Source organism: Theobroma cacao, chromosome 5 (genome assembly GCF_053813885.1).
Source record: "Theobroma cacao isolate CCN51 chromosome 5, ASM5381388v1, whole genome shotgun sequence".
Taxonomy (NCBI): Eukaryota; Viridiplantae; Streptophyta; class Magnoliopsida; order Malvales; family Malvaceae; genus Theobroma; species Theobroma cacao.
Window position 1 is genome coordinate 36,787,980 of NC_142643.1, and position 23,917 is coordinate 36,811,896.

Consider the following 23,917-nt stretch of genomic DNA (forward strand, 5'->3'; position numbering starts at 1 on the left):
ACATCCTACACATCTGATTCCGAGATTGAACAGAACCAGGATTGAGATTAACATACCATGTATAAGCCTTCTCAATGAGAGACTTGGAGAATTCCTTCAACTTCAGGTCATTATCCAATCCAACAACTCCAAGAGTCTCCATAAATTTCATGACATGTTTCCCTACCTTAAATCTTACTTTATCGAGAAAGATCAAGAGATATCTCTTTTTTAAGATATTCATTTTCTCACTTTATAAATGATAAATTATGAAAATTTATTTAGAATTTGAAAGTGTTGTAACAAATGTTACAATATGTAAATCCGAGAATCTGACTGTTTGCTAAATAAAAGACTTAATTAAATCTTTCTTAATAAAATTCTAAACTTAACTTATGTTATATTAAAAATATAATATCCGGTTTACAAAATAAAATTAAGATTCCGGAATGTAATAATGTGCTAGAAGATATTAGTACCCCGCATGCTTGTTCAAAGAACAGTACTAACTATTATTTTGGCCTTGATTAATTCACTCAACTATTATCTTAACTCGATCCAATATCTATTAAGGCACACTAATTTAATGTGCTTTAATGCCCTCAATTAGAGATGTTCGTCAGTTGCTTCAAGCAGAACCAATCAGACCAACTTTTCTAAACCTAAGCCCTAACTCAATCCTACTCTATTCATTACCATAATATTTTAATATTAAATATTTTGATATCAATGTTTTAAATCTATTTTTAAAATTAAATATAAGTAAAAATACATTCTATTTCAAATTGAATATCCATCTTCTTATTTTAAAATATTTCAAAAAATATTCACTTTTTTAAAATTACTATTATTGAAATACTAGTTTTTAGTTAAACTCACTAATTTTTATGTCACTTCAAAATAAAATTTGTAAAATAAAAAGAAAATACTCAACATTAAGAACTTTATACCATTTGCAAAATGAACGTTGAATTTGTAATGGAGAAAATACCATTCAGTAATATATAATAATATTACCTTTTATTTTCAAACAAAAATAATATTACCTTTGGTGCAAGTCAGGCTGAGCTCAAGGAGCCTGACCATTTAGTTCAAGTTCAAGCCCATATCAATCGGCTGAAACACAGGATAAACCCAGAGTCTGCGCATAACTTGGATGGCTGATCTACCCTTTCACTATTATTCTATCTTCAGAAGTTTTTCCAACCAAATTATTGAGGGAAAGTCACAGAAATCAGAAACAACATCTAATGTACCTCAATCACTATAGATTCTCATAAATAAGATAAAAAATAAGCACATTTTAATTTATTTCAACACCTTCATATATATTGATGCATTTCACCTTCATAAAATAAAACACTATTCCATTTTTGTTCATCCAAGAAAAAGTAAAGGAAACATGTGGCAAGATCAATGCAACTTTACTTGAATGTTGATCAAAGAAATAGACTTAATTCAAGATCTTGAATGAAGAAGCTTTAGTTATTTAGGTCATCCCCAGGCACCCTTTGTTGAAATGAAATATTTGAAACTTCTTGCCTCTGGATCTTAAAAAATTTTATTACACACTTCAGACTTTGGCCCCTTCGATGTCTTTCCGGTGTTGGGGGAGCCGGGAAGCACCTGAAAAGAAAACAGGGGAGTCAAGATCTGGGTTGAGAGGGTAGCTTAAAAAAGGAATCTCCACATATACAAAAACACAAACAAGAACTCATGGCAAACGTCTGAGGGTAAAAACAACTTAAGAAGAAACTACTCTTTTGATGTGTTAGGGTTAATTAGAGTAGAAAAGCAAACATCTGACAAGCAACACCTTTTCTGGAGTTTCAGACAAAAGCCTGTTAGCCTTGCTGTTTCGATCTCATGAGATTTTACAAGATTGACATACTGCATCCTGTTTTAATCAAAGATCAAAAGAAGAAATTGCAACATGAAGTTCGTTTCAGTTAGGCAGTTTATTCCCGGAGGTGATGCACCAACTGTCAACTAACTCAAACCTCAAAATACAAAATGGAAGCTAGAAAAATTAGATGACTATACTGAAGGCAACTGCAGACACTTAATGTTGTTATGAACAGATGATTAAAATTGAAATTCTTGCTCTTTTTTTTCTCAAATCTGCACATCATCGCAGTATATAGTCCATTTGTGACATGAAAGCATTATTGGACATTCAATAAACTTTATGGTTCAGTTTGGTAGAGAGGATGAAGAGGAAAGAAAACTTTTGATCTAAGGGCTGAGTTACAAAATAGTAAATGTGGCATGAAACCTAACCATTAGATTAACAAAAAAAAAAATTCCTTCCTCCCTACCAAAGTAAAGCCAAATGAGACTGCCTCCAACTGACTCATTATTAACAGAGCCCAGCTCCATCACTTAGGTGTCCACACACATATAACACAACTGGCGAAAAAAGACAAGCAGAACCACTGAAATTTCAGCTGCAATGGAAAATATATTGGAAGAATAGCAACTGATACAAAATGCCTGTCTGTCTGTCTAACTGATATAGGCAACTTTCACGATTAACAAGGTTATCATCCCAAAAGCTTTAGAACAACTATCCCACTTCTTTGTCCCCAGTCACCATCAGTCAGTCAAGCCTATCCAATAAAACATGCAGAAATCAGGCATTTAACAATAGACACCGTCCACAAGAGCTAACAAAAACAGATTCACGGGCTATGGCACTGATGTCCTTCACCTAATCATTCCAAATACAGCTATATCGCTGCACTGACACAATCGATTCTGCTACAACATACGAATCATTACTCAATCTGCTCCTTTCGAATCCTAAATATAGTAGAAACTACTGAACATCAAATTACCTCAGACTCAACAAAATAAAAACAAAAACTAAGGATACATTAAACCCAGAAAAACCAAACCTTTGTCGCTTTCTGCATTTCATGAACCTTTAATGGAATCAACAAAACCACTGCTGAGAAGCCTCTCTACATACTTGCCAAGAATATCCACCTCCAAATTCACCTTTTGCCCAACTTCCTTTAAAGGAATCACCACTTTCTGTTGAGTATAAGCTACTAACATAAAATTGAAACAAAGTTCCTCTTCAAACACATCCACCACAGTCAAACTAGTTCCATCCACAGCTATGAACCCTTTGGGCACCACATATTTCAACAAACTCTTATCAACCTTAACCTTAATCCACAAGGAGTCCCCCTCCACCTCCTTCCCCACTATCTCCCCCGTCCCGTCCACATGTCCCTGCACGAAATGGCCCCCCATCCGGCCCGTGGGCTGTATAGCTCGCTCCAAATTCACCAATGACCCGGGTTCCAATTCACTCAATGAAGTTTTCCTCAGGGTTTCAGGGGCCAACCCAACCATGAATTCTCCCAAACGAGTATCGAAATCCGTTACTGTTAGGCAAGTTCCGTTAACGGCAATGCTGTCACCAAGCTTGACATCTTCTACTATGGTTTTGGCGCGTATTTTGAGATCGAATCCGCCATGATCGGCCATACCCAGTTGCTTGATTTCACCCATTTCTTCGACGATGCCGGTGAAGAGGGAGCGGATCGTGGTGCTTTGGAAACATTGAGTTTTGGGTCTTAAATTGGATGGTTGATAGAAAAGAGAAAGAGAAGAGGGTTTTGAAATGGGGTTGAGTTTGAGGTGGGGTTTCAATGATGGAGTTCTGAGGAGGTTGAAGATTATTGGGTTTCTAGGAGAGGCTTTGGGGATTGTGGAGAAGGAATTCATAGATGTGGAAAGCGCCATATTTTTTGCCTCTTGTTGCTTCTCTGCTCTGTTCGTTGGTCAAGAAACAAGAAAAGAAAAGTAAAAGCGGGCTCACTTTGTCCGGATTCCAAAGTGGTCAAAACCTTAACCCGCTGTCGGAGTAGCTGTTTTCACAGATTGATTTCAGTCTACGGGAGAAACCCCCGATTGCCTATTTGCATTAAAATATCCCATGAAAAATGAATTGATTTTTTTTTCTTGTGAATAAAAATGAATTGAGTTGCTAATAAAAATAATAAAAATATACAGTGATAAAGGATCGCCTTGTCGGACACCCCTTGAAGGGAAAAAATTCTCAAAGAAAACCATTCCACAATATCTACGAACTACAGCTCCTCTAACTACAACTATCAAACCAATAATTTGTTCAAGAACATTAGCATATGGTAGTGTGTCATGTACGAATTCCCATCTCAGTCTATCATATGCCTTCTCCAGATCTATCTTTATCATCATCCATCAAGTCCTTCCCTACTTTTTTCTAAATAAGTGAACGACTTCTTGTGTGATTATAATATTATCAATAATTCGTCTTCTTGAGATAAAACTGGCGTGAGTCTCTGTTATCAACTGACTCATATAAAGCTCCTTCAAATACCTCTCTCACAAATCTTATGAGATCTTTGCCTACAATACTCCACTAAGATTGGAAAAAGAAAGTAGGAAAGCCATCTTTACCAGGTGCTTTAAGGGGCGTCATCTCAAAAAGAGCATCTTGCACTTCATGATCATCAACTAGTCTAACTAAACTTCCGAGAGAAATATTATCCAATTGAGGAAATGCCCTCTGTATGGGAAATAATGGGAAAACGTTACCTTCCTTAGAGTATAAATTTTTTAAAAAACCGACTGCTTGAGTCTTTAATGCCTCTTGATCATCACAGATACCTCTCCTATTCAATGCCCGAATATGAAAATAATTTGTATTGCAATCACCAAACTTTAACCAGTCTGATTTAGCTTTCTACATCCACAAAATCTCCTCTTGCCTCGATATCGTCTCATATTCCAATTATAGCTCAAATTCCAAATCTCTAAGGAATTTGGAATGTTTAGATTCAAGAGATCATTCAAACCCCACACCCCCCCCCCAAAAGCCTTGCAAAAATTCATTTTTTCTTGAAGAAGATGTTACCAAATATCGATTTATTCCATTCCTGGTCTTTAATTGCAAAGTTCCACATAGTCAATTGAATTCCATTCGAACCATCCCATGAGTTACTTACAAAAGATTTACAATCCCCATGAGTTAACCAAGCTACTTGAAATCGAAAGAAGCCATCCCCATGATTTAAAACTCTATCCTTTCAACAAATTAGTAATGGTCTATGATCAAAGCAGAACCTTGGCAAGTATTGAGTAGACGCTTGCAGAAACAACAAACACCATTACAGGTTATAGATGACTGTCTAATCTTTCAGCGACTAAACCTTGTCTCCAAATGAACTTTGGACCCTGAAAATCAACATCAAGGAAACCCACATCATTCATAAAATGTTGAAAAAAAACACAAGGTTGACTACCTCTCGAATATCCCTTTAACTTTTTCATGAGAGAATAAAAAAGCATTGAAATCTCCTGCTAGTAACTAAGGACCATCGATGATATATGCGGAAGTCGTCAATTCCTCCCATAACTAACGTCTGAGACTCGATATTCGATGATCATAAACAACCAAGAAACACCAAGAGACATTCGGCAAAATTTCCACTGACATATGAATACACATGGTTTTTAATGATAGAAGTTTACACCTCGTTCTTCCACAAAACCCAAATTCCTCCCGAAAAGCCTGCTGCCTCCATTTGATGTGATCTATCAAGCCCCATTTTATCAGTTATTTTGTCCGTTGAAGCCTCATTGATGCATGGCTCTAGTAAAATAAGAACATTGACTGCATGATGCTTTACTAAATCTTGCATCACCTGGGTGGACCTCTAATCATTTGCCCTCTGGCAGTTCCACACAAATATGCAAACAAACATTAAACACAAATATAAAAAATAGCTTACTGGCTAGCTCGACTATCATCAACCAACATTGATGCGTCATTTGACACAACATCCACTACATTATTATCTACTGTCGTTCTTGGTTTTACCACAAAGCTCATAGGGCATGAAATTTCTTCACCAAATAAAGTAATAATTTGTCTATGTCGATCACTAGAAGCTGAAGATTTTCCCTTCGCCTTTTTCTTCAAGGAACACTTTGACCGAATTCTTTCTGTCTGGGGGTTTATCCCACTTACCATGAATTAACACACCCTCATCCTTTCAATGGATAGATTCGAAGTGTCGTTTTGTAATGAAGCTCTAGACTTTAAATCTTTATTCGAACACTTCACCATTTAAAGTTTAGAGGGATCAAGTGTGGCTGCTAGCTGTAGATTACCCTCGTTCTCAACATTCTGATTAGAGTTCTCCCAATGCAATGTACTGCTCGGTCCCGCTTCTATGATAGCTTTCTCATTAGTACGGATGGGGTTCCTTTCAATAACGGAATCAAGATTTCGTATTTGGAAAATAAAATTAATATTTATAAAATAATTATATTAAAAATTCAATATTTATAAAGATAAAATTTTAAAAAAATAAAAATATATTATAAAAATTTAAAATTTTGTGAGAGACGGGAGCTCGTACTACTTCAAAATGTAGATCTGCCACCAAACCTACGCGATTTCAACGTAGGCATTGAGCTAGAAATTTGAATGCACTGCCCCAAACCCTTTATACATTCAACTTTAACAATGTATTTTTTTAGGTAATATAATTACACTATGTTCAATGTATCCTCTTAATTAATTAAGAAAAACGGCTTTACTATTAGAACTTGATATTTTAATTTAAAAGTTTTTTAAAAAAAATCGGACTTTATGGGACGGAAAAGAGATTTTTTTGTATATAATTCAAAATCATATGTATAAAAAAAATACATCTTCAATTAAAATTAATATCACTTAGTAACAACAATAAGGGAATAGGCAACAATCAAAGTACATATACAAGTTGATTTTCTTGATAAGAATAAAAGTTAAGGTTTAAATCTCTTTTTCTTTCCGTAGGCGTTTTATAGCAAATGAATAATTTAAACCTAACTCTCTCGAACAAGATGATACGTGCACTTTATCATCAAACACCACCAAACTCCTAATTATATGTTGTGTACAGTTGGTACTAATTTCATGAGCAATTAAAATATGTCATAAACACTGTTTATTACTATTAACGTACTCATTAGTCCTTTAATATCTTTTCTTAAGTTATTTGAATTTTCTTATCACAAACCTCGAGTGAATTAGATTAGATACTAGTAAAGAAGTAAGGATAGTTACTTAACCAAAGACGGATTAATTTAATTGGTTAGTTCATTCACTTTGGCCATAAAAACCCATTGGCTTCTTAGATAAACAAAGCTACTCTCCAATGATATTTTTCTTCTTTCAACAGTCATATCCATTTTTTTCTAAATTTGCATAATCAAGATTTTTTATTATTGATAGATTTTTTTTTAATGTTAGGTGATTTACAAAAGTCTTGGAAATTTGAATTTTAAATAAGAGATTTGAACTTAAGTTTAATATAAAAATTGTATAATAAGAGCAGATATAATATATTTTGAGTAAAATACCTTGATCTTCACAAATTTTAATTGAAATTACACGTTTATTAATTTTTAAAATGAACACCCCGTTTCAAAAAGTTATTTTTCTCTGGATACGTATTTTCAGTCGTTAATTAACTGTTAATATTTTCGCCAAGTTATTGATATAATAAGAGTAAAAAGATAATTTATCCTTATTAATTTTTATAATTATAATTATATAATTTTATTATTTTTTATTAATTAAAAAAAAAAAAGGCTTTTCACTGGGGAGCACTCGTTGCTTCCCTTGGAGAGCTCGATCAGGGCTCCTTAAGTGAGCGGCGGGTTCCCCAAGGGGAGCCCAATTTGGGAGCGTGGGCTCCCTAAGGGAGCCGGGAAGCCCCAAATCTAGCTCTCCAAGGGAAGCACCGGTGATTCCCTTATAAGGGGAGCATAGATAGGTGTTTTTTATTTTTTAAAAATATAAAAATAATTTTTTAAATAAATAAAAAAAGAAAAAATATTTTAATTTTTTATTATTTTTATTAACAGTATTTGTAGATTTAAGATAAAGTGTGTATTTTAAAAATTAATAAATTTTTATATAATTTCAATTAAAATTTAAAAAGATCAATATAATTTTTATGATTGATAGTTCCAAGTTAACTTCCCAATTGCGTCCGTTTAATTGCCGCTACGTTACAAACTTGCAAGGCTGCCAACAGGTGAAGGTGTACAGAAATTAATCATGAGCTAGATGTGGTCCGTCATTTGATCATCATATTAAAGATCAGAGGATAAAAACCCTTCTAATGGTCCCAAGTCCCAACATTAAAACCTGGGACCAACATAAACTTAGGTTAGGCAACCCAGGTATAGTTACACGCTATTAAAAACTCCCTCCGTTACTTGACCGACTCCTAAGTCCTCGAGTCTTCTTTTGAACAAAAACAGGGACTTTTTTCTTTCATTTTTCTACAATCACAAAACCCTCAATTGCCCAAAATTTTCCATGCTTTTAAAATCTCAAATTCCCATTTAAAGGGAGAAAACTCCGTTTTTAACAAAAAAATCCTTTCTTTTTACTTATTTCCGTTCTTAAATCATTCAAATTTCGCATTGTAATATGTAATTCAAAATCCAATGGCGCCTAATTTCTTCTCATTTAAAGATCCATCGTCAATTAATCAGGGTTGTTGAAGCAAAATATAGTTTGTTTTTGTGTTTTGTAATTATGGAGAGAGAGAAATCATTCAAATACTACTCTCAAGAGCCCGATTCACCTCATACGTGGAACGCCGATTTCGGATTCACCAACGCAAGCGATCGGCGTTACGCGTTTTCGCGGCAGTCGTCGTTTCACCAATCGCAGAAAGATCCTCAAACGCCGAGGATTTCGAACTTCTCCAACGATTCAATGAAGCCTTTTCTATCGAGGACTGCTTCAAGCATCGACATACCCCCAGGGTTTTACTCTTTTGACGAAGTAAAAGAAGGGCTTGTGGAAGCTAAAAGATCGGCGGTGGCGGAGAAATTATCGGTTTTGGATTCGTTTTTGTGGATTTTTCGGGTTATAAGAACCGGTAACCGGCAAATGAAGAGGTTGCTAATTATGATTTCACTTAATGTGGCGTATTCTACTGCTGAGTTTGCGATTGGGCTCTTTACGGGCCGTATTGGTGAGTCTCTAATCTATTTTATGTTCGGTTTTCGAATTGTTATGCATTAATCTGCTTAGCTTTTTTTAAAAAAATTATTGTTGTTATTATTATAGTGATGATTGTAGTTTTAGCAATTCGTAATTAACTTTGGTATTTGTTTGTATAGGATTGAGGAGAGAATCATTTCTGGATGTATATGTTTGAAAGAATTTTGGTGGAATTTTTGTAAATATAAGTGAACATATCAAAATTAGTCTATAAAGTTGACTTGCTATTTCTATGTAATAACACAAGTTGCTTGCAAATTATCTGCTTTTGTCATTCTCACTTATGATTGTTGTTTGTAGTTCTGATATTTTTGCAATTGAACTAGGCCATTACTTTGATTCAAGTTTTTGTTTTATTTTAAATTTTGTGATTGAGTGTATGCTTAATGCTCGTATTTGCAGTGGTATTCCTGACAATTTGTAACCCTATTTATCAATACTCAATTTTTTTTTTGAACAATTTATACAGCTTTGAATTTTGATGTCGTTTTGATTTTTTAGAGAAGGGGAAAGGGTCACTCGAGAATATCACCTTGGGTTAAATTAAATTCCTTCTTGCTTTTAGTTTAGGATTCCTGTTTTTATAGTTAAAATTTACTCTGTTTTTTTTTATGTTGCTGTGCTGGTCTTTTCAGGTTTGGTATCTGATGCATTTCATTTGACGTTTGGCTGTGGGCTCTTGACATTTTCATTGTTTGCAATGGCTACTTCTCGAAGAAAGCCCGATCATGTTTATACTTACGGGTGAGATCATACAACAATTACCTGCATGAGATAAAGTTGGTATAATTTTGTTGTTACTACTTGGAGTGTCGAGTTGATTACTTTTTTTCCAGTCAGTTTTTACTTTTCTTGGTACTATTTTAACTTTAATTATTTGCCAACATATTTACATGAAAATTTGCCTCCGCTTGAGTTTATTTATTTTATCTAGAACATGATAACCTTGAATAAATACACTTAAACATGCACGCATATGCACCTGCCCTGCAGATTCATTTGCTGTTTTACAGTTGTGCTATTGTTTTCCATTGTTCCCTTAGTTATTTTGTGGCAAAAGGCATAGTTTAATTGGTAGCCATTATCTCTCCTCTAAAAAGGAGGTCTCAAATGCAGATCCTCCCTCTCCCAAATCAATTGTGCAATGACAAAGAAATTTTTTCTTTTTTAAGTTATTTTTTGGAAACTGGATGTATTGTTGTACATGATTGAGCCCTAATAGTTGTAATTTTTTCATCATCAGGTACCAAAGACTTGAAGTATTGTCTGCTTTCACCAATGCTGTAAGTACATGGATTTTTAACATTCTTTCTGTCAAAATGTCGTGTTTCAGTTGTAGTCTCTCAATTTGTCCAATGCTCATGTTATAGTTTCATTTTAATGAAGTTTGAAGTACAATGGACTGAGGACAAGGATGAGAAAAATTGTCCCTTAAAATTCAGCTGCTGAACATACTAGAGTTAGTCATGTTGGAAGAGACTTCTGATGGATTTCTGTGGCATTTAAATTTCGAAGTTTGAAATGCTAGGAGGACTAGAAATTTGTTGCTTTTATTTTAGATAATCCGTATAAAAGCTAGATAATATGTACTGTATTTTACTCAAAGCTTCACAGTTTAAAATGCCTGTAGATATAAAATATGGTCATTGCAGAATGCCCAAGAAGTAGCTCTTGCTAGACGAACAATTTGCATGTGAATCATATTGGATGAATATATCATGAAAATATATAGAAAAATTGTTATCTGTTTAGTCAAAAATAATACTAATGTTTTTGTATTTATCAATGAAATGTGAAATAGGTCAAATTTTTTGCAAAATGTTGCAAAATTGTTACTGTAGTACAAAGTTTTATGTCAATCAATGCTTTTAATAATGCTTCATGCGCTCAATATATTTAAATATCTTCAATACAAAAAGTGAAAAAATAAAAAAGAACGAATCATGTAATATTAAGAATCAATATGTGCAAAATTGGGAAACTACATGTAATGATAACTCATAATAAAAAAATGTATAGGAAATGATATATTTAATGAAAATAAAAGTGAAAAGAATAAATTGGATATATATATATATATAGATATATGTATGTATGTATGTATGTATGTATGTTACAGCTCTATTTCTTTTTTCCTCTTTTTGGGTTTAGATGTATTTTGTGGTTGTGTAGAAGTTAACTGTAATGATTTGCTATTTGAAAGTGTATAGACTTTCCTCTATCTCGGGGTTTAGTTCTACTGATTAATGCCAACTGTTCATTGACTATGATGATAAGGGAATAGAAAATCCTTGAAAGAATTTGTAAGGGATGCCAATTTTGTCTTAAAAAGTAATTGTTGGCTTGCTTTTTGTTTTTTATGATAAGGAAATAAAAAATCAATGAAAGAAATTGTAAGAATGCTAATTATGTCTTTAAAAGTAATTGCTGGCTTGCTTTGTTTTGTTTATCTGCTATCAAGTTTATGCAGATCTCATAATGTATTTGTGTTTTGTGTTCTCTTATGCTTTACATGTACTTCTGGTTCTTTGAAATATTTCAGCAATTTTATTATAAGTACATAAGATGGGTTAACATCTTGATATTCTTCATTCTGCTGCTTGTTTAGACAGCTGTTTCTATTGTTCATGTCATTCTCCTTAGCTGTGGAAGCACTTCATGCTTTCATCCAAGATGAATCAGAGCACAAGTAAGTCATCTTGCCTTTTATTGGTAGTACAGTAGTCAATACGTTGGCTGTTATCTAATCTAATTTATTAGTACACGATAGAACATAATTGAACATATTTACTAATTTTTGTTGCTTATAGGCATTATTTGATTGTTTCGGCGGTGACAAATCTATTGGTGAATCTTATTGGCGTTTGGTTCTTTAGAAATTATGCTCGAATCAATCTTGGTAAGTCAGATGCTGTGGTTATTGATTTTTGAGATGTTATATGTCAAATTAAAATGAATTGAGAATGCTTATGCAGTTATGAGGTTCATGGATGGACCAAAGAACGTAAGTCAGGGGGTCAATTCCCTTCTAGTTTTAGTTTAGAAAGATTGATCTAATAATATCTAATTGCTTTGAAATATATTTTAAGTGATAACTTTAGAAAAACCATCCATGATGAGGCTAGTGGTTTTGCTCTTTTGAGTAAGGGGATTGCACAAAGGGCTATTTGTTTTGGAGTTGATGAATGTGTAGACTGGTGACCTCAACTGGTGATAAATGGTTTATATATTTGATATAAATTTATGAACTATATATTAATAAAAAAAATGCCGGTTTGTGATGGTAGCTTCTGCTTCTAACTGCCTATGTTTGTACTATCTTTTTCATTCATTCATTTATTTTCCTAGCTAATATTGTGGCTTACATATTGTGGCAATAGATGCTTGATATGTCTAGGTGGTCTTTTAGCTTACCTGGATGATGATGTTGTTGTTGTTTTTTTTTTTTTTTTTATGGTAGTATTTGATCATTTGTATTCTACGTTCCTGTGGTCTGTGAAAGTGTGCCACTGATGCAGCTATGTTATGTTTGAATCATGGCAATTTAGCTATGTTATGCTTGATATGTCTAGGTGCATTATAACAGCCTAGAGCTTCATAAGGTTATGATTGCCAGAATTTTGAACATGAGCTTGAGATCATGCATTATTCTTACATGAATATTTTTCTTGCAGTATACAGGAAACCTGAAGATATGAATTACCACTCAGTTTGCTTGCATGTTCTTGCAGATTCCATTCGCAGGTGAGATGTGCTCCTCTGTATCTACGGATGACTGCTCCTTCTTTCATCGTTTACTTCTGTCTTATGCTGCTGTGCATTTGTGTTTTCTCAGTGCAGGTTTGATATTGGCATCCTGGTTTCTGTCTCTTGGGTAATTTCTTGCTTCAATTTTAAATTAACTGCTACTGAATAAACAAGCCAAACGTCAACTCTCCTGCTCCTTCTTCCAACAAAAACTTGGCCTTTTCCTCCTCCTTTCTCCATTTTTGTTTTGTAATTTTTGTTCCCTTCTTGCAGGGTTAATAATGCTGAAGTTTTGTGTTTGGGATTAGTTTCGGGTGCAGTCTTCATGCTTGTCTTGCCTCTTTTTAAAGCAACTGCTGGTGTATTGCTTCAGACGGCACCACCTAATATTCCATCTTCAGCTTTGAGCAAATACTGGCGGCAGGTGTTTACCTTTGCCTTTGATATTGTTATGCAAAATTTTTGTCAACTTTATGCATCTTTTTTTTGTGAATTATAATTTTATTTTCTATATATTTTAGATTACTTCTCATGAAGATGTTACAGAAGTTTCTCAAGCCCGGTTTTGGGAACTAGTGCCCGGTCATGTCGTTGGATCCATTTCACTTCAGGTATTCTACCGTAATATTCATCTCATCTGCTGTTCTTAAGGCAACAAATTATTGCTGCATGTTAATGTTGCGTTTGTGGTTGACACTTGAGCAGATGAAGAAAGAGATGGATGATCGCCCAATACTGGAGTATGTGCATAGTTTGTACCATGAATTGGGAATACATGATTTGACAGTGCAAACTGATTACCTATGAACCACCTGCTGTTTTTTCTTCCTATATTTTGCTTTGATTTTAAGAGATTGGTGCTTGGAGTCACTTTGCCAATCCTAAATGGAGACACTAGGAGTACAGGATTTTTGAATCTGCTTCTTGGGTCAAATGACCATTCAGAGAATAATATTTTTTAGGAATTTATATTATTTTTCTCATTAACAAATGTAGTGGGCTTTCATGTGCTACATGTTTTTTCATATTCATTCTATATTCTGGTTTACTGTTGTTCTTAGCATCATTAATTTCCCATATGTTTCCTGATTAAACTCTTTAGCATTTATAGAATTTTTAATGTTAGGTAATTTACAAAGGACTTGGAAATTGTGTAGTAAATTTTAAATAGCTCAATAATTTGAATTTGGCATACAATCATTAAAATAATTTAACAAAACAAGGAAAGATACTAGTTAGAAATTATAATTGATAGAATACGTAGATTATAATAACTAACAAAACATATTTAAAAAAAAAAAAACAAAAAGGTTATAGGAGATTAATATTCTACTTGTGAGTTACAAGTTGTAACATGTAATGTAACTTGATTGCATTTTAAAGTCTTTAAAAGGTGGGAAGGAAAACAAAGAATGATTTGTTTTAAATCTGAAAAGGGTTTATTTCATGGCACCTTCAAGCAGGGGGAATTTTCTTAATGGTTTTGTAATTACTAATAAATAATAATTTTCATCTTTCGATGCAATAGAAGCGAGAGCGAACCATTTTTCAATGAACTGACCGAACAGTTTACTGAGAATAAAACAATATTGTAATCAAATTGGTAACACAAATTACACTTGGTTTTCATCATTTAAGAAAATCAATACAAGGAGACATATTTTTCACTAATTTAACATTTAATCAGATATAGACACGAATTACTCCATCGACAAAAAGACGAGTTGTAGAATTTTAGTTGAGCAGCAATGCAGAAAAGAATCAAACTGATCTTCAGCTCACATGGTTCATCTCCCGCTGAGATCAGAAATTGTACTGAACTGGCTTCCTGTCAGAGAGTAATCTGACTGGCTGAAAACTGGGGGCATTGCTGGCCATACAAATGAAGGCCTTTCATGTGGAACCTGAGGTGGATCCGCTTCCCCTGTAAGAACCGCCAAAACAGTTCTCATAGAAGGCCTGTAATGTGGGTTCGGATGGCAACAGGCTAAACCCAAGATAAGTGCAGACTCCACTTCTTTGTCCACAAAGTCTCCATCCAACTTGGAATCCACCGCATCAGTAATCCTTCCTCTCCTGTAAAATTCCCATAGCCAATTCACAATGCTATTGTTATAATTATTCAGCTCACTTTGATTACCAGGCTTTCTTCCACAGACAACTTCCAGGAGAAGAACACCGTATGAATAAACATCGGTCTCGACTGTCGCCCTGCTAATAAGAAAAGTTTCCGGGGCCATGTAACCTGGTGTGCCTGCAATTTCTATTGTTGAGTGGTGTGTCTTTTCTCTTTGCTGAATGGTTCTTGCCAATCCGAAATCCCCCAACCTAGCATTGAACTCTGAATCCAGCATTATGTTGCTAGATTTTATGTCCCGGTGAAGCACTCTCTTCTCACAGCCATTATGAAGATAGTCTAGTGCCTCTGCGACTCCTTTTATTATGATGAGCCTAGTTTCCCAGCTGAGTGTTGGTTGGTTTGATTCCTCTATGCCTGCTTTCTCATCATAGAATATGAATTTATCGAGGCTTCCATTTGGCATGTATTCATAAACAAGAAGGAGCTCACGGTTTTCGTAGCACCATCCGATCAGCTTCACAAGATTTTTGTGGTTGAGGTTTCCGATTGTTGTGACCTCGGCTATGAACTCTTGACTTCCTTGGTTTGATTTTTTGGAGACTCTTTTGACAGCTACCTCCTTTTCTTTCCAAATTCCCTTATAGACTGTCCCGAATCCACCTTTTCCAAGCTTGTTCTTGTGATTAAAATTGCCCGTTGCTCTTTTTAGTTCTTTCAACCGGAACCTTCTCGGCGCAGTGGAGCTCTTAATATGATCTTCTATATTTGGGTATGCCCCTTCCAGATCATCCTTTTTGAATCTCCCACTCCAGTACATGTAAAAAGCAAGCCCACTGATTAAAGCCAGAGAAATAACTGGAACAGCAATCCAAACCCACAACAAATTTGAATCCTCATCAACATCTAAACCCTGGAATTCCCAAGCTCTTACACAATTCAGTTGTGTGAAATTGCCAGTCGAAGCTGAGAATCCCACATAAACACTTTCCGGGAGATATGCTGAGAGGTCAAGAGGCACTGAAAATGCAGGACTCGTTGCGTTCACCGTTTCATTTCCTTTGGAAATAAAAACAGTCAAGTTTTTGCCATCATATTGAACAACTACCCGCACATCAACACCTACTGAAAGGTTAATATTATAGCTACTCAACGACTCTTGTAAAATTGAGTAACAACTATTGATATCCAAGCCTACGTGATTATCATCAAGATCTTCCTCATAGCTCTTCCTTGTGTCAAACTCCACGCCGACTATCCTGGCTTGAGAGGTTCCATTTGTGCTTGCGTTGACCATCCCGAGCCATTGCCCATAGCTATTCCCCGGAACACTCTTATCTGCAGTTAGTACAAAAGCCAAACCTTCCCCAACTTCCGGTGAGTCTTTGTTACTGATATTAATCACAAAAGTAGAATTGAAAGATGCTATTCCTTTCTTTTTGCTCCAGAGCCTGAACTTCTTTCCATAGTAGGCCCTTCCAGGTGTATTTGTAATGTCTCCGTTAAGGTCAGGTGTAACTTGCATCGCATCTCTGAATATAGTGGAATTCTCACTCAGATCGAGATCTTTTCTGTCTTCATCCTGGAAATCTGGAAAGTTAAAATAAAAGCACTGAACATTAGTGCAAGCAGCCCCAAAGAGGGCAATTAAAACTAATAAAAGCTTGACTACCGGCGAAGTGGCCATACTGCAACTGAATAAGGAAAGGACAGGGTTGATTTAACGAGATTCTCTTAATGCCTGGCAAAATAAGTTTGAGGCAGTGAAGAATAATGGAGGATTTTGTATTATGACTGGGGATATTTTGGTCACTCTGAGGGATGAAGTTGTTCATAGACGACAGAATCTTCGTCGAAACTTAATGTAACTTTTGGTCAAGGTAGAGACTTGAATCAGAAAGCCACATGGTAATCGTGTCTGAATGCTAAATTGGACAAGCAAAGACTTAATCTTCAAAGAAAAAAAAAAAACCTTTGAATTAATTTGGGGTCTAAAAATAAGAAACCTTAAATGGGTTTGAAACCACCTCAATCATAAAGTTTGAATAAGTCTCTAAATTATTTTTAAAATTTTAAATAAATTTTTATTTTTTATTACATTTAATCAAGTTTTTATATTTTTGTTTTAAGTCAAATAAGTTTTTATAATTAATAATTAATTATTTGTCATTAACTCAAATGCTATTTATCATTTTATATCTATATGATGTTGATGTAAAAGATGAAAAATAACATATGATCTTGTTATCATGTCAAACTAATATATTATGTCATCATAAGTTATTATATATTAACATATCATATCATCATCAATTATGATATTTTAGCATATCATGTTAGGTTCACGAAGTATAAAATAACAAATGATATTTTGATTAAATTAATCATTAGTTATAATGACTCATTTGATTCAAAATAAATATTTAAGCATTTATTTAGCTCAAAATAAAAATATAAAAATTAATTTGATTCAAAATAAAAATATAAAAACTTATTTAAATTCTTTAAATAATTTAAATTCGGTTTGATATTACGTCAAATTAAAATTCTCCAAATTCAAACTAAAATAGTCATTCAAGCCCGCCATTAATATTAAATTAGGATATATCAGCAACCATAGTTGAATTGGCTAGCTTGCATGTGTCTTTCCTCTTTGCTGCCTAAATTATGGATTCTTCCAAGTTTCATTTCATTGACAAAGTCCAAGTATCCTTTCATTCGTTCACTTCCACTTCCATCATGAGTGCAGGACAACCAAGAATCCATGCTTTTTGCCTCTTCAGTATGGGATGGTACAATTAAAAGTGACCCTCCATCAAATTCACTTGAATTACTTATATTATCATATTTTCTTTATAAAAATATCAAAATCAGCGTGGAAATTTCATTGATAATGACATTTTCAGATTATAACACGTAAATTTTCAAAGGATAATCATAGACAGTTTACTATTTCAAGTTGAAACTTTTATTTTTATTATAGAAAAAGCTTTTTAATTACTCAACACTCAATGTAAAATTCACGAGTTAAATTTAGAGAATTGCTCTTTTATTTATAATTTAAAATTTTTCATGACTTTAATATATTCAGAATTTTACTTTCAAAATTCTCTTTACAAAGATCAAAGCCTAATTGATAAAGAAAAAACAGTCTCTCTTCACCACTTCAACTAACCTATGTAGGTGGACTTAGGGTACATTTGATTGACGGAATAGATAGAATGTGATAAAATAGTTATTATGTGGGAGTAGAATGAAAAAGAAATATAATAGAATAGTTATTATATAGTTTGGTATAACGAATGGAATAAAATAAGAATAACTATTATAACATATTGCAATATTTGGTTTGTAACAAAAGCTTTGAAATAAGAAATGAATAGAAAATAAAAAGATAAAAATACATTTTATTTTATATATGATTATTTATTTTATTTATTTTTAAATATTAATAATTTATAATGTAATTAAAATATTAATAATTTTTAAATTAAAATATTAATATTTTATTTATAATTTAATCATTAACATTTTAAAATATTAATGTTTATTTAATTTAAATATTATTATGATTCCTTTTATATTTTATATTTTATTTTTGCATATTAATAACTGAAAATTTAAATATTAATATTTTATTTTTTAAATATTAATAATTGATAATTTATTTAAAATATTAATATTTGATCATTTAAATATTGATATTTTATGTATAATTTAATCATTAATATTGTAAAATATTAATATTTTATTTAATTTAAATATTATGATGATCAATCATTTTGTTTTATTTTATTCTTAAATATTAATAATTGATAATTTATTTATAATATTAATAATTTATCATTTAAATATGAATATTTTACTTATAATTTAAATGTTTATAAAGTATTCATATTTTATTTATAATTTAAATGATAATATGGTTATTTATTTTTTATTTTTTAAATATTAATATTTTATAATTTATTTATAATTTAATCATTAATTTTTAAACACTAATATTTTATTTATAATTTAAATGTTATTATGATTATTTATTTTTATTTTATTTTATTGTTTAAATGTGAATAATTTATTAAAAATATTAATAATAGATCATTTAAATATTAATATTTTATTAATAATTTAATCATTTTATAAAATACTAATATTTCATTTATAATTTAAATGTTAGTATGATTATTTATTTATATTTTATTTTTTAAATAGCAATAATATATAATTTATTAAAATATTAATAAGTAATAATTTAAATATTAACATCTTATTTATAATTAAATCATTAATTTTTAAAATATTAATATTTTATTTATAATTTAATTATTATTACTATTGTTTACTTTTATTTTATTTTTTCAAAAGTTTTATAATTTATTTAAAATATTAATAATTGATTAGTTAAATATTAATATTTTATTTATAATTTAATTATTAATATTTTATTTACAAATATTAATATAGGTAGGATTGTAAATTTTTAAATTTATGAGGGGTAATTTAGTCTTAACATGTTTTGAAGCTATTCCATCAAACATGGAATAGCTAATATTAAGGAAAAAGGTGGGTTTAGTTAACCTAATTTTTAACTAATTTTAAAGAATAGCTATTCCTTGATATAATTGTCAACCAAATATGAGAAAAAATATCACATGAGAATAGAAGAGAGAATAGCTTAGTTATTTTTCATACCAAATGTGCAGTTAATTGTTACATGTATAGATAAGTTAGAATAAAAAAAATTAACATAATTATTAAATGACTAATTAATTATCATATATAAATTCATTTGGAAATTTTAAAAATTATATGATTTATTTAGAAAATAATAATTCTTTATACCATAAACAGGAAAGTTTTGTACGAACACAAAAGATGCCAAACATCCACTGGGTTTGGTAGACAGTAGAAAGTAGAAAGTAGAAAGCGACTATAAACAATTAATATGGATGTCCCAATTTGAGCTTCCGCGTTCGGTACAGTGACTTGTGCTGGGTACGTACATACGATCAGAAAGTGATCAAATTGAAGGGTCGTTGGCCAGGCTATTGTCAAAAGGGACAAGAGATTTACAAAAATATAAATAAACTACTCTCGTTTGAAACACTTGTGGACTAAATAAACGATGATTATTGTCAACTAATACGTTATTAACTTGCTTCATAAATTTTTAATTGTTGTCCAATGATAGATTAGGTCAAGTTTGGGTATTTAAAAGCAAATGATGGTCAATGCCATCGCCAACGACCCATTTTTTGTACCAAGTATTTCACTAAGTAATATCTGCATATCATGTTATATTTAAAAAATTGAATTCCAACATATATTATTAGCTCGTGTTGTTTTTCATTGGAGCGCGTGTTCTGCTTTACTGCTATTAATTAATATTACTTCATCTATTTTCCACAATGGACAACGTGGAAGGTAACTTCGTTTCAATTTCCGTCAGACGGGTTGGTTACATGATGCAATCATCAGGTCAAAATCCGAATGCTTGATTAATTATGAGCTCTTTGATTTGTCGGCTGTTCCCACAGAATGGACTCACGACTTTTTCCTTTTCAAGGTAACCAGCTTTACCTCGCAACTCAAATGGTCAAGGCGCCACGCTCCATATTGAACGATCTGTAGGTGTTGATTTAGAGGTAGTGGGCTCGCTAAATCAATTAGCCGGTGCGTTAACAGGCCGTTTTGGCCCAATACTATTATTTAACGGGCCGTGTCGAGTTGGGCATGATCCATCTAATTGTTTCTGTCTTTGGAAGTTTGGGTGTATTTCTTTTTTACCCTTTTAATTACAAAAAAAAAAGGTTCATAAACTCTTTTCAACCATTGAAAAGGAACCTTTTTGAGGTAGACCTAAAACGAAAAAGAACCCGAAAGGTTTATCTCTCTACAGACTCAAATAGAACTGAGAAGGTTAATTTACAAAAAATCATGGCTTGAGTTCTGTAAGGAATGAGAATGGTGGGGGTGTGATGCAGTAATCTTTTATGTTGAAAAAGAAAGTAGAGATAATATCCACAGTATATTAGGTGATATGTGGACCGTATAGCTCATCGACTGGTCTCCGATCTGTGTTTGAGACTGCATAATCCTGCATGTCGCTGGTTTTCTTTTTTTATATTCTAATTTCTAAATTGCTAGGCAATGTTTGAACTTTGAACTTTGATTAGTGAGTGATTATGAAAGGTTGTCATTCCTAGGAGACCGACTAACACAATACGTCAATCGTAAAACAGTGCCGGTTACATGCATGCGATTACTTTGAAGTTTGGAGGGGAGTTTAAAAAGTTTTAAGACCTTTTAAGTCAGGAATAACTTGTGTTGATATAAAGGACTGGAATATTTGTTAACGTGATTCATTAAACAAATAGAGCCATATGACCATTTCCTTACAGATGGGTTCGTGGGCTTTTTAAGCTCTTTAGGCTTACTGATATCATTAAACAAATTTTTTTTTTCTCATTTTGTCAGTACATAAATTCATCTAAATAATTCTAATTTTGAAACAAAGCCCATTTTTATATTATTATATAGCTTAAATTTCCTTTTAAAGAGAGAAAAAGTGATTAAACCGATAGGGAGAATCGGTTTTCTTCAAAATTGGAATTATATGGACGGTTTCGTCTTAAGTTCCGATGCCAAGCATGTCAAACCCTAGATTGCTTACTTGATTGAAAACGGTAGGTGTTATGAAAATTGTTCAATAAATAATAAAAGATAAACCTCAATAAAATTTAAGTGAATAGAAAAATACAAAATTTAGTTTATTTGATATTTTACTTAAAGTCTATAAAATGAAATAATTCTGACATTAAAATATAATAAAATCTTTCAATATTAAAGACCCTTTTACATCCTTTAAGAGCTTTACAAGAATCACACACTCACACTAACTCTAACTCTGCTTAGAGTCTTGTAACAAAAGATACATATACAAAGTATTCCTTTAGAGCTTTTAAAAGCAATGCTTATCTTCTAACCCTACAGACCCTCCTTTATAATACCAAAATTTAAAGTAGATACAATTACTCAATATTGTATGCAAGTTAGAATCTTAATTTTATAAAATTTCACGTTCTAGGCGACTTGAAACTCAATAAATCTCCATTTTTTCTTGAATTCAAATTTTTTAAACTTTTTCCACTAATTACACTTAATTGCAACTCTTCAATTACACTTACTTTCCAACACCTCAAACAATTCTTCAAGCATAATTCTTCTCAAAACTACCTCGACTACACATAAGGAATTAGGCATGATCCAATATATGGTTCCAAAAACGGCCAATGCATGTGTGTTGCCATCAAGTCAATGATACTAATTGACTTTATCAAGAAAGAATCTTGATGACCCCTCAATTTCACCAACATACTAGATTTTTCATTCTCTCACAAGCATCTATATCTTGCTTAGCACAAGCATCCATATCATGAGAACCTTTCATCAAAATCTTATTTTGGTAGCCACCGTTCTCTTCAAAGCCTCACCTTTGAATGATACAAATCATTTTATTAGCCAAATATTACATATATGCATGGCACATATAGAGAATATTTTATTTTCTGTACTATTCAAAAGAAAGCTCTAATAAAAATTTAGATAACTACAGACATTTTGCCCAAATGTAATTTAGAAATCTTGGGAATGCATGCTTTGAATAATTTTTATTTACATAAAACTAACCATTAGAAAGGAAATTTCATTGGTATTTTTCATCATCAATCAAAATCAACATAGCTAACACTTATTTCTATAGGGAGAAAAAAATTGGCTAACCGGTTGGTAGAATTGGCTTATTTTCAAAATTGGAACTGAGAAGAGTTTATGTACTGACAGGAAGAGAAAAATTCTCAATGCTTAGTTGGGCAGAACAAGGGCAAGAAGGTTATTCAACATATAAAATCGAGGATAACAAATCTTATGGATGTAAATGGTGTTTACTATCTTAAAATTGCTAAAATGAAACACCACTAAAACAATTTAATTACTTGCAAGTGATATCGAAGTACCCAAAGCAAAGGAAGGCCCCTTATATGTTAACGGGCCGTGTCGAGTTGGGCATGATCCATCTAAGTATTTCTGTCTTTGGAAGTTTGGGTGTATTTCTTTTTTACCCTTTTAACTGCAAAAAAAACGTTCATAAACTCTTTACAACCATTGAAAAGGAGCTTTTTTGAGGTAGACCTAAAACGAAAAAGAACCTGAAAGGTTTATCTCTCTACAAACTCAAATAGAACTGAGAAGGTTAATTTACAAGAAATCATGGCTTGAGTTCTGTAAGGAATGAAAATGGTGGGGGTATGATGCAGTAATCTTTTATGTAGAAAAAGAAAGTAGAGATAATATCCACTGTATATTAGGTGATATGTGGACCATATAGCTCAAAGACTGGTCTCCGATTTGTGTTTGAGACTGCATAATCCTGCATGCAGCTGGGTTTTTTTTTTTTTTTATATTGTAATTTCTAAATTGCTAGGAAATGTTTGAACTTTGAACTTTGAACTTTGATTAGTGAGTGATTATGAAAGGTTGTCGTTCCTAGGAGACCGACTAACACAATATGTCAATCGTAAAACAGAGCTGGTTACATGCATGCGATTACTTTGAAGTTTGGAGGAGAGTTTAGAAAGTTTTTAAGACTTTTTAAGTCAGAAGAATAACTTGTGTTGATATAAAGGACTGGAATATTTGTTAACATGATTCATTAACAAATAGAGCCATATAACCATTTCCTTACTGATAGGTTTCGTGGGCCTTTTAAGCTCTTTAGGCTTACTGACATCAATAAACAAACTTCTTTTTTTCTCATTTTGTCAGTACATAAATTCGTCTAAATAATTCTAATTTGAAACGAAGCCCATATTTTTATATTATTATATAGCTTAAATTTCCTTTTAAAGAGAGAAAAAGTGATTAAACCGGTAGGGAGAATGGGTTTTCTTCAAAATTGGAATTATTTGGAAGAATTTATGTGTAGACAAAATGAGAAAAATTTCGTCTTAAGTTCTTACGCCAAACATGTCAAACCCTAGATT

At 32.3% G+C, this 23,917-nt stretch overlaps 3 protein-coding genes across 8 annotated transcripts; 1 reads left to right on the forward strand and 2 right to left on the reverse strand.

Moving 5' to 3' along the window:
- Positions 1–1,263: 1,263 nt before the first annotated feature.
- On the reverse strand, positions 1,264–4,225 carry LOC18599113 (lumazine-binding family protein). Of its 4 annotated transcripts, XR_016026505.1 has the most exons (3): positions 2,877–4,225; positions 2,690–2,781; positions 2,421–2,588 (listed from the first exon to the last, which is right to left on the reverse strand). XR_016026505.1 is itself a non-coding variant. In XM_007028939.3 (2 exons), exon 1 carries the CDS (start codon positions 3,733–3,735, stop codon positions 2,896–2,898), a length of 840 nt encoding a protein of 279 aa, XP_007029001.3. In that variant the 5' UTR covers positions 3,736–4,217; the 3' UTR covers positions 1,264–1,605; positions 2,877–2,895. The 4 variants fall into 4 exon arrangements, 3 of the variants coding, with proteins under 3 accessions (XP_007029001.3, XP_088663031.1, XP_088663032.1); XM_007028939.3 differs by lacking the exons at positions 2,421–2,588; positions 2,690–2,781 and adding an exon at positions 1,264–1,605 and having other exon boundaries at positions 2,877–4,217; XM_088806905.1 differs by having other exon boundaries at positions 2,421–2,781.
- Positions 4,226–8,207: 3,982 nt separating this feature from the next.
- LOC18599114 (Cation efflux family protein) lies at positions 8,208–13,824 on the forward strand. Its single transcript, XM_018120483.2, has 10 exons — positions 8,208–9,023; positions 9,688–9,796; positions 10,296–10,335; positions 11,665–11,741; positions 11,863–11,951; positions 12,727–12,796; positions 12,888–12,926; positions 13,073–13,223; positions 13,321–13,410; positions 13,505–13,824. The coding sequence occupies exons 1-10, from the start codon at positions 8,579–8,581 to the stop codon at positions 13,604–13,606; spliced, it is 1,212 nt and encodes a 403-aa protein (XP_017975972.2). The 5' UTR covers positions 8,208–8,578; the 3' UTR covers positions 13,607–13,824.
- A 575-nt stretch (positions 13,825–14,399) lies between these two features.
- LOC18599115 (putative L-type lectin-domain containing receptor kinase S.5) lies at positions 14,400–16,771 on the reverse strand. 3 transcript variants are annotated; one of them, XM_018120552.2, is made up of 2 exons: positions 16,549–16,771; positions 14,400–16,466 (listed from the first exon to the last, which is right to left on the reverse strand). In XM_018120552.2, the coding sequence occupies exons 1-2, from the start codon at positions 16,709–16,711 to the stop codon at positions 14,587–14,589; spliced, it is 2,043 nt and encodes a 680-aa protein (XP_017976041.2). In that variant the 5' UTR covers positions 16,712–16,771; the 3' UTR covers positions 14,400–14,586. The 3 variants fall into 3 exon arrangements, with proteins under 3 accessions (XP_017976041.2, XP_017976042.2, XP_088663023.1); XM_018120553.2 differs by having other exon boundaries at positions 16,566–16,699; XM_088806897.1 differs by having other exon boundaries at positions 14,400–16,697.
- Between the last annotated feature and the right edge of the window lie 7,146 nt (positions 16,772–23,917).

Excerpts from the sequence above, each read along its gene's own strand:
- LOC18599113 (XM_007028939.3), bottom strand. The coding sequence starts at position 3,735 with ATGGCGCTTTCCACATCTATGAATTCCTTCTCCACAATCCCCAAAGCC.
- LOC18599114 (XM_018120483.2), top strand. The coding sequence starts at position 8,579 with ATGGAGAGAGAGAAATCATTCAAATACTACTCTCAAGAGCCCGATTCA. Across the intron at positions 9,024-9,687 it reads GCTCTTTACGGGCCGTATTG|GTTTGGTATCTGATGCATTT; the intron begins GTGAGTCTCTAA and ends TGGTCTTTTCAG. Across the intron at positions 13,411-13,504 it reads TTGGATCCATTTCACTTCAG|ATGAAGAAAGAGATGGATGA; the intron begins GTATTCTACCGT and ends ACACTTGAGCAG.
- LOC18599115 (XM_018120552.2), bottom strand. The coding sequence starts at position 16,711 with ATGAACAACTTCATCCCTCAGAGTGACCAAAATATCCCCAGTCATAAT. Across the intron at positions 16,467-16,548 it reads GCAGTATGGCCACTTCGCCG|ATTTCCAGGATGAAGACAGA; the intron begins GTAGTCAAGCTT and ends TTAACTTTCCAG.